The sequence below is a fragment of the Vitis vinifera genome, chromosome 17, assembly GCF_030704535.1.
Source record: "Vitis vinifera cultivar Pinot Noir 40024 chromosome 17, ASM3070453v1".
Classification (NCBI taxonomy): Eukaryota; Viridiplantae; Streptophyta; class Magnoliopsida; order Vitales; family Vitaceae; genus Vitis; species Vitis vinifera.
Genome location: NC_081821.1, coordinates 2,694,382 through 2,704,995, shown reverse-complemented (window position 1 = coordinate 2,704,995; position 10,614 = coordinate 2,694,382). Strand labels below are relative to the sequence as shown.

The 10,614-nt window shown below is 38.1% G+C and overlaps 2 protein-coding genes across 2 annotated transcripts; both read right to left on the bottom strand.

Moving 5' to 3' along the window:
- Window positions 1-1,318: 1,318 nt before the first annotated feature.
- On the bottom strand, window positions 1,319-2,544 carry LOC100261232 (thaumatin-like protein). The gene is made up of 2 exons (XM_003634158.4): window positions 2,379-2,544; window positions 1,319-2,141 (listed from the first exon to the last, which is right to left on the bottom strand). The coding sequence occupies exons 1-2, from the start codon at window positions 2,431-2,433 to the stop codon at window positions 1,462-1,464; spliced, it is 735 nt and encodes a 244-aa protein (XP_003634206.1). The 5' UTR covers window positions 2,434-2,544; the 3' UTR covers window positions 1,319-1,461.
- A 6,494-nt stretch (window positions 2,545-9,038) lies between these two features.
- On the bottom strand, window positions 9,039-9,785 carry LOC109124301 (uncharacterized). Its single transcript, XM_059734176.1, has one exon. The coding sequence runs from the start codon at window positions 9,777-9,779 to the stop codon at window positions 9,039-9,041; it is 741 nt and encodes a 246-aa protein (XP_059590159.1). The 5' UTR covers window positions 9,780-9,785.
- Window positions 9,786-10,614: the final 829 nt, after the last annotated feature.

Below are 10,614 nucleotides of genomic sequence, written 5' to 3'. Positions count from 1 at the left end.
GAGAAATTATCTTGAAATGGATATGAGAAAGTTTTGTTAAATTTTTTTAGCGTATTAGTATTTTGAACTCAAAAGTTTTTATGAAAATAAGTATATTTTATATCTCCTATTTGCAAGCATGATTGAAAATGTTTAAATCATAAAACTGTATTAATGTTCCTTATTGGACTTTGAACTCATTCCTATTTGTTGATAATTTTTCAGGTAACTTCAGTTTAAGCGAGTGACCGTTTAGGAGAGAAATTTGGCTTTATTAAGACATTTGTTTAAACTCTCTTTATTTTGAACATTATTTAAATGTTAAAATTTTATTCTCATTTTAATTATTTTGACTTTGAAGTTATTACCACAATAACACTTTAGTTGATGTATTAATTTTTTTAAAATTGATATTTGAAGAATTTTGTCATATTACTCAGAATAAGAGTTTGATAGTTAGTAAATTTTTAATTACAAAATGAATATTTGTATCATTTTCACTTTAAGTATTTGGGTTTGAGATGTTAAATAAGCGTCACGTCATTCTTTAGAACTCATTTATTTCTATCAGGCCGACTTGCTTTCGTTTTGGCGCCTTGTAACAAACTTTTATGGTCCGCTAAAAAATTATCAATTTTCCCTGTTCATCACATCATATTCTTGTTGCGCTCTTGATGGTTGATCCTATTACTTCCCATACTAATTAAAACTTAAAGCCCTTCTCTTTTACCATAAATTCCATCTCCACTTTTTCACTTTTACACCCTCCTCCCTCAACCCCTACTCTCTTACCTTTTAGAATGAATTTTTTTTATTTATTTCAACTCCTACACTACATCATATGCTTTCATGAATTTGTCTGATTGTAGTCTGATTTTATCTACCGACCCAAGTAAATCTAAAATTCTATAGTTTCATGTTTTATTTTTATAAAATAAAAGGCCAAGTTATGACACCTATTTCATATGTATACTATTAGGTTTAGTGCCATCCGAAAATGACCATGACCAAATAAATCCCATTCTTTATGCTAACAAACATGACATCTAATAGAAATTAATCACGCAACCCACTTCTAACTCTTTCAATAGCAATTTTTTTTTCTTTTAACTTTTATTTAATATATTTATTCTACGTTTTATACATCAAGAGATCAAATTAGAATTTCTCAAATGAGATGAGTGGAGCAAGCAAGCAGGCACTGATCTTTTTGAAATAAGAGCATAACGCGTCTCCCAAAATGCTATAGTGACAAGTGACAAGTGACATGTGAGAGAGGTCACATCATTTTTCAACCCCAAAAAGCAAAAAAAAAACAAAAATACAAAAAACACCCATATAAAATATAAGTTAATTTCTATATTATAAGTCCAATACCAAATGACATGGGGGCAGTGAGTAACGCAGTAAGTATCCTAAGATAGTGAAGAACAGGCCTAGAGCAAAAGGGTCTAAAACAAAGTATAATATTGGAATGGGAAACTAGTGGTGAGGGCAGAAAGTGACCAAATAGTTGCCACCAGTGCAAGTGGCAATGCTAGTTGGATCATCATAAGCATAGGAATAAGCTCTTGGACATGCGGCTTTGAAGATCTTGGAGTAGGCGGTGGGCTTGCAGGACTGCGGACTCCCAAAGCTTCCAGTGCAGCAGTAGCGGGGCGAGTTGAAGGCAGAGCATGCGCTCTTGCAGGCCACCACCCGCCTGTTGTCGTGGGATCTCACCTGGAGACCCACCGGACACATGGTGTTGAGGTCGCTCACACATCCCGCGTAGCTACACTTGCCTGACCCTTTGAAGGGGGTGATGGAGATGGCCAGGTTGTAACCGTCGACGAGGCTCACGTCGTAGAAATCTTGCTCCGAACCCAGGGTGATCTCGGCGAGGGTGGCCGGAGGTGTGCCGCCCATGCCGTTGCAGAAAAGGGAGCCGCCGCAGTCGCCGGTAGCGCAGCGGCCCCGGCCGTGGGCGTCGAAGGAGCATCCGTGACGGCCCCAGATGCGGCCGGACCAGGCCGCTGGGATGTGGAGGGAGTAGGCCTTGTTGGGTGGGAGCTTGAAGCCTCCACGGGCAAGGATGGGCTTGCCTGCGCCTGGTTGTATGCCTGGCCACACTGGATGTGAGCATTTGTTGTATAGTGAAATTGTTGTGGCCGATACTTCACCTGAAGCACACAAAACACGAAACAGTTAGATTTTAGTTAGAAACTTAGTGTATCTTGAGTTGTTAAGTCAGTCTCACCCACTAAAGAACGAAAAAGTTCAAAAACATAGACCAGCTAAAAGAACATGACAAAAGAGTTGAAATGTGCCCATGTAGTGTGTGCTAACTGCTAAGTGGTTCAAAACTCAGGTTTTCAAAACCAAGCCATGGGAAAAAGGAAGTTGAAAAACAAAAATACCCGCAATGCAGGTGCAGACGAGACTGAGAAGCAGGGACCTGAGCAGCATCCCCATGGCTGAAGCAGAGGAGAAAGCTAGGTTGAAGACAGGAAAGGAGAAGAAGATCTCAAGTGGCCTCCCCCTCTATAACAACTCAGCATCAAAGGGCCTTTTATAGGAAAAGAAGGGGGTAAGAAGGCGGAGTTGATGTGGATTTTTGAGAAGAGTGAAGGAAAAAAGAGGGAGGGGGTGGGGCCACTGTACCACTGTGATTGAATGAGATGCGAGTGAAAGCTGCAGTACAATACTCTCACTGTGAAATGGGAACCCTCTTTTTAAGTTTGTAGCTTTAGCCCCTGGGGTGAAAATAATGAAATGGAGAGATGATGATGACAAAGTAGCTCAAACCTCGAGGGTGGGTGTCAGAATACATTGTCTGCATCCAAGAAAAAGGAAATAAGGGGTCACATGTTGGAAGGAATCAGCCTGGTACGCAGGCTCATGACTGATGAGTGTGGTGCTCAGTGCCCTATGACTCTGCACTCTGTACTCTGCCATTTGCTATTGTTATCTATCAATCCTCCTTGTGATTGTGTAAAGTAAATACTTTTTTTATTCTTCTACTACATCTTCATGTGGTAATGCGGCAGAGGGCATTGATATTTTAATGGAGAGAACTATTTTGGGAGAAAATTTCTGAGGATATTTATTTGGCTTCTATATATTCTCATTTTTATCAATCAAACTTCGAACTTCAAACCTCATAGTTCATAAATAGTAGCATAGGGAGTTAGTGGGTACAGACTACAGAGAAGATGAGAACTGTCACGCCCCAAGACCCACTCCAAGGGCGTGACGGTCATTTCACACCTCAAACCCGAAGGCTTAAAGTATAATCTAACCCAAACAATCATATTGTAACTGGATGTTACCAATTACCAAATACATGTTCAGAGTAGCGGAACAAAATCTAAAATCCTCAAAATTCAATTTCCAAATAACTTCCAAATACCAAAAGATCCAAATGAACATAACTAATAGTTAAACAAAATCCAACATAAAATCCTAAGTCAAATCCTAATGATGACCATTCCTCAGCCTAGCCATCACTCCTCACCCGAACTAAGAGTACCTGAAAAATTTTCAACAATTGGGAATGAGCTCACAGCCCAATAAGGAATATTAATGCAATTCATGGATCAAATATTTTCATTTCAAATAGGAGATATCAATTTTTTTTTTTCTCATCAAATATCAGAGTTTCAAAAATACCAATATATTCAAAATTCAACCAACCATTTTCATATCAAATTCAAACACTTTCACATAAGATTCAATCAAATCCATTCAATTTTCATTACTCTGGTTATCAAATATCAAATGCCCAGTTAGGTGGGACTTTTCAAATGGGTGGCTAGCCTCAAATTGTTCCTGGTGGACGGAACCAAACACTACTAGTACTAGTAACCTCTAACCAAACCCCTAGAGGCTGGGGTCCAAATCAATTACATTCCCACCATGAAATGTAAAGGTCAACTATTATATCCCATTGACAGGGCCGAATAGTCAACTATTATATCCCGTTGACAAGGGCCAAACAAACCAGAGTGATGTTTTTGTTCAAGTATTCAAATTTACACAACATAATATCTCCATATTTTGTGTCATAAATAAAACAAAATATTCCAACATAACATTTAGTGCAAAACAATTTGATCCATGCATGGTAACAAAATATCATTTTATTTTCCACAATTCAAAATAACATATGAAATAATTTAATTTTATAAATATTACATTAACTTCCCTTACCTCAAAAGAAGTCCTTGAAAGCTTGGGAGAAGAATACTTCTGAAAAAAAAATATAATCTACTCTTCACCTAATATAACATAAGAGAAACAATTATTACTATTTATTTATAATTTAACTAATCTATTCCTTATTTAAATAAAACTAATAAATTTCCAATTTGTTTCTAATAACACATTACTAATTTAATTAAATTACAATTTTATTTCATTATAAAATTCTATATATATATATATATTTTGCTAAATCTCTCATTCTATTTAAAAAAAAATACCATTATTACTATTATCTTATTCATTAATCTAAAACTAAATATTATTATTTTAAATTAACCAATTCAAAAGCCACTAAACCATTACCTAGTTGTCTCGGGTACACCAAACCACCAAACCAAAAAGCAAGTTTTTTTTTTTTTTTTTCCATTGCCATCATCATATTCATTATATATATATATATATATATATATATATATTAAAGGCTTCCATTTGCTTCCGGTACACGTACGCCCCCCATTTTATTTTATTTTATTTTATTTATTTTCTTCCTTCCTTCCTTCCAGTGCTGTGCACACGCGTTCTCTTTTTTTTTTCTTTTTTTTTTCTTTTTTTTTCTTTTTTTTTTTAACCCTAACCTAAAATCGAAATATTCCAAGCAATTTTTATTTTTATTTTTTTATTTAATAAAACTTAAGATCTCCCAAATTCCAATACTAAAATCAAAATATTAAATTTTCACTATTTGATATTAAAACGAATTAAAAAAATAATCTAACCCTAATCTAGATTTGGGGTTTTCCAAAAAAATATATCTAATGCGTTTGAAATTAATCAATGAATCTAAAATATTAAACTAGGGGTTAGAATCTTACCTATAGAGATCTGTTCTTCAACCCTGAAATCTGACTCCAACCTTATGTTCTCTGGAATTCTGCGAACAGGAACTCTATTCAGAAAAGAAGGGAAAGAATAACATTTCTAATTTATACCTAGGGTATTTATTCGTAAAATTACACTTTTACCCCTCTTCCACTTTATTAAATTAATTAATCAATTAATTAAATTATTAATAACAATTTCCTAAATTACCCTTAAAAGAAAATGCCTGGGCGTTACATCCTCCCCTCCTTAACAAAAGTTTAGTCCTCTAAACTTGACATACCTGAGTCTTGGAATAATTGAGGATGCTTTTCTCTCATCTCTTCTTCTAACTCCCAAGTGGCCTCTCGGATACTATGATTGCTCCACTGGACCTTTACCAACTTGACAACAGCATGTCGTAGTACCTTATCCATCACATCCACAATTTGAACGGGTACCTCTTCATAGGTCAAGTCCTCAAAAATTTGAATAGGCTCCAACTCCACAACATGAGAGGGATCATAAATATACTTCCTCAAGGTTGAAACATGGAAAACATTATGAACCTTAGACAGGCTTGGGGACAAGGCTACTTTATATGCCAAAGTGCCTACTCTTTCTAATATTTCAAACGGACCCACAAAACGAGGACTAAGTTTTCCTTTTCTCCCAAATCTCATCACAGACTTCATAGGTGAAACTTTCAAGAACACATGATCACCCACCTCAAACTCCAAATCTCGCCTACGCTGATCAGCATAACTCTTATGTCTACTTTGAGCTGCTTTTAATCTTTCTTTAATCAAAGCAACTTTTTCAACAGTCAACTGCACAAGTTCAGGGCCCAAAAGTTTCCTTTCTCCAACATCATTCCAACAAATAGGAGATCGACATTTCCTACCATACAATGCCTCAAAAGGTGCCATCCCAATGCTAGCTTGAAAACTATTGTTATAGGCAAACTCTACTAAAGGCAAATGATCATCCCAATTACCATGCAGGTCCAAAATACAAGCTCTCAACAAGTCTTCCAAAACCTGAATCACCCTTTCTGATTGGCCATCAGTTTGAGGATGGAAAGCAGTACTAAAACTCAACTTAGTGCCCAAAGCTTTTTGTAGACTATGCCAGAATCTAGAAGTGAAACGAGGATCTCTGTCAGACACTATAGAAACTGGTACTCCATGCATTCTCACAATCTCATTCACATAAAGAGAAGCTAAACGATCTAAAGAAAAGTTGACTTTCATAGGCAAAAAGTGAGCAGACTTTGTCAACCGATCAACAATCACCCAAATAGCATTATTACCCCCTAAGGTTCTTGGCAATCCTATCACAAAATCCATGGTAATATGCTCCCACTTCCACTCAGGAATAGCAAGTGGCTGCAAAGACCCTGTTGGTCGCTGATGTTCAGCCTTCACCTGTTGACACACTAAACACTGAGCCACAAATTGTGCAATATCACGCTTCATACCTGACCACCAATAGTTTTGCCTCAAATCCTTGTACATCTTTGTCCCTCCTGGGTGGATTGCAAACTTGGAACAATGAGCTTCCTTTAAAAGCTCCCTCCTTAAGTCTTCATCATTTGGGACACAAAGTCTAATCCCAAATCTCAAGATCTCATCATCTGACAAAACAAAATCAGGCTTACTGCCCCTCTTAACTTCCTCCATAACTTGCACTAATCGGGAATCATTCTTTTGTAGGGTCTTAATTCTCCCAACTAAGTCTGGTTGTACTCTGAAATTTGCTACAAGTGCTCCTAAGCCCATAACTCGAAAGTGGACTTGTAAACTCCTCAACTCTTCAAGTAACTGCCTTTGACAGCCTCTAATAGCTGTTAGAGAACCAACTGACTTCCTACTCAAGGCATCAGCTACAACATTCGCCTTCCCAGGATGATACTGAATAATACAATCATAGTCCTTAAGTAGTTCAATCCACCTCCTCTATCTCATGTTCAATTCCTTTTGGGAAAATAAATACTTCAAACTCTTATGATCTGTGAATATCTCACAAGTTTCACCAAAAAGAAAATGTCTCCAGATTTTAAGTGCAAAAACCACAGCAGCTAACTCCAAATCATGAGTAGGGTAATTCTTTTCATAAGGCTTCAACTGTCTAGAAGCATAAGCTACAACTCTCCCATGCTGCATAAGAACACAACCCAAACCCTGATGAGAGGCATCACTATACACCACAAATCCTCCTGAACCTGAAGGGATAGTCAAAATAGGAGCTGACACTAATCTATTCTTCAACTCTTGGAAGCTACATTCACAATCATCAGACCACTCAAACTTAACTCCCTTCTGTGTCAACTTAGTTAAAGGTAGGGCAATCTTAGAGAACCCTTCTATAAACCGCCTATAGTAACCAGCAAGTCCCAAGAAACTTCGAATCTCAGTCACAGTACTAGGTCTTCTCCAATTAGCTACAACATCTACCTTGCCAGGGTCAACTGAGATGCCATCATTGCTTACCACATGCCCAAGGAAAGAAATTCAGTCTAACCAAAACTCACACTTCTTCAATTTAGCATACAACTGCTTATCTCTAAGGGTCTGTAATACAATACTCAAATGACCCTCATGCTCCTCTCTACTTCTTGAGTATACCAAGATGTCATCTATAAAAACCACCACAAACTGATCTAAATAGGGTTTGAATACCCTATTCATCAAGTCCATAAAAGCAGCAGGTGCATTAGTCAAACCAAAAGGCATAACAAGAAACTCATAGTGCCCATACCTAGTTCGAAAAACAGTCTTGGGTACATCTTCCCCTCTAACCCTCAACTGGTGATAACCCGATCGAAGATCTATCTTAGAGAACACACAAGCACCTTGTAGCTGATCAAACAAATCATCAATCCGAGGAAGGGGATACTTATTCCTCACTGTCATCTTATTCAACTCCCTATAGTCAATGCAAAGTCTCATTGAGCCATCATTCTTTTTCACAAATAGAACAGGAGCTCCCCAAGGTGAAACACTAGGCCTGATAAAACCCTTGTCTAATAACTCCTGAAGCTGAACTTTCAACTCCTTAAGCTCCACAGGTGCCATCCTGTATGGGGCCTTAGACATAGGACCTGTTCCTGGTACCAGATCGATGGTGAACTCCACCTCTCTCTCTGGTGGCAAGCCAGGCAAATCCTCTGGAAAGACATCAGGATACTTCCTTACAATGGGTATGTCTTCCAACTTCAAATCACTTTCATTACTCATCACACTAGCCAAAAATCCTTGGCAACCCTTCTTGAGCAAGCTACTAGCTCCCAAGGCTGAGATCATACGCAGTGGTCTGTCCACATGCTTCCCTTCAAAGCTAAACTTAGGCTGACCAGGAATACTAAACGTCGCCCTTTTCTCAAAACAGTCAACAGAGGCATGGTAGGAAGCTAACCAATCCATCCCCAAAATCACATCAAAATCCTGAAGGTCAAGGAGTACTAAGTCAACTGGCATTTCCCTATAACCAATCATCACAATACAATTTCTAAGCATTCTATTGGCCACAACAGAATCTCCCACAGGAGTAGCAACAATCAAATCAAAGTCCATGCTAGCAACAGGCAAACCCAACAAACCAGCAAAAGATACTAAAACAAAAGAGTGTGTTGATCCAGGATCAATCAAGACTCTAGCAAATAAGGTGTGGATTCGGAGAGTACCTATCACCACATCAGAAGTGGCCTGAGCATCTCGATGAGTCATAGCAAACACCCGTCCTTGGGCTTTGGGTTTCTGTTTATCCTCCTTATTTTCCTCTTTAGGCTTCCCAGTGATGAACTTCCTATTCTCTGGACAATCTCTGATCAAATGTCCTTGCTTCCCACAACCAAAGCAAGCTCCAGTCTCTCTATAGCATGGCCTACCCCCATGCTTCTTACCATAAGTAGGACAAGCCCCATCTAAATTCTGGGCTGTCTTCCCTTTATTCTGATTTCTTCCTGATGTAGACCTTCGCTGTGCTTGATTACCATGAGCACCATCACTCCTATTTCACTTCCTTTGCTGTTCTCTATACTGATGAAGCTCCTCATTATCTTTCTCTGCTATAAGGGCTCTATCAACAACCTCTGAATAGACACCAAGCTTCAGAATAGATATCTTGTTCTTCAAATAAGGCTTCAATCCATCCTGAAACTTTAATGCCTTTTCCTCCTCTGTAGCAATCAACTGTGGGGAAAAACGTGATAACTCTGTAAATTTGGCCTCATACTGAGCCACAGTCATATCCCCTTGTTCCAAACGAATAAACTCTCCCCCCTTCTGCCGCCTAACACTGTCAGGGAAATACTTCTTGTAGAAAGCCTCCCTAAATTGTCTCCATGTTATGGGTCCCTGATCCTCCAAAAGTCTCCTAGTCATACGCCACCAATGATCTGCCTCTTTATCTAACATAAAAGCTGCATAAGAGGCTTTTTGCTCCTCAGAGCAATCTATGACACCAAAGAATTTCTCCATCTTAAGGATCCAAGCCTCTGCCTCTGTGGGATCTGTAGCACCAGAAAAGTAAGGAGGACCCAATTTCTTGAAGTCATCAAAAGAGCTACCCCTAGAAGATGAAGACTGTCCCTGAACATTAGTCCCAACAGCTCGAGCTTGGCGTTCAACTAAACCAGCTAGTGTCCCAAGATACCTATAGATCCCTTCTGCACTCACAGGAGGCAAACCCTCAACTGGAGGTACATCGTCATTAGTCTGACTGTTTTGTGAAGAAGCTGCTCTTCTTGGTGGCATGATGTCCTAAAATAATAAGGCATAACTAAATTAGTCACTAAAGAACCAATTAGAAAATTTTTCCAAATAAAGAAAGAATTGGAATTTATACTAAATGAAACTAAAACTTAAACAAATGCGTCACTCATCTATCCCTAATCTAAACCAATTCAAATTCCCATCAAGATCAAAACCTAGTGCTCTGATACCACTCTGTCACGCCCCAAGACCCACTCCAAGGGCGTGACGGTCATTTCACACCTCAAACCCGAAGGCTTAAAGTATAATCTAACCCAAACAATCATATTGTAACTGGATGTTACCAATTACCAAATACATGTTCAGAGTAGCGGAACAAAATCTAAAATCCTCAAAATTCAATTTCCAAATAACTTCCAAATACCAAAAGATCCAAATGAACATAACTAATAGTTAAACAAAATCCAACATAAAATCCTAAGTCAAATCCTAATGATGACCATTCCTCAGCCTAGCCATCACTCCTCACCCGAACTAAGAGTACCTGAAAAATTTTCAACAATTGGGAATGAGCTCACAGCCCAATAAGGAATATTAATGCAATTCATGGATCAAATATTTTCATTTCAAATAGGAGATATCAATTTTTTTTTTTCTCATCAAATATCAGAGTTTCAAAAATACCAATATATTCAAAATTCAACCAACCATTTTCATATCAAATTCAAACACTTTCACATAAGATTCAATCAAATCCATTCAATTTTCATTACTCTGGTTATCAAATATCAAATGCCCAGTTAGGTGGGACTTTTCAAATGGGTGGCTAGCCTCAAATTGTTCCTGGTGGACGGAACCAAACACTACTAGTACTAGT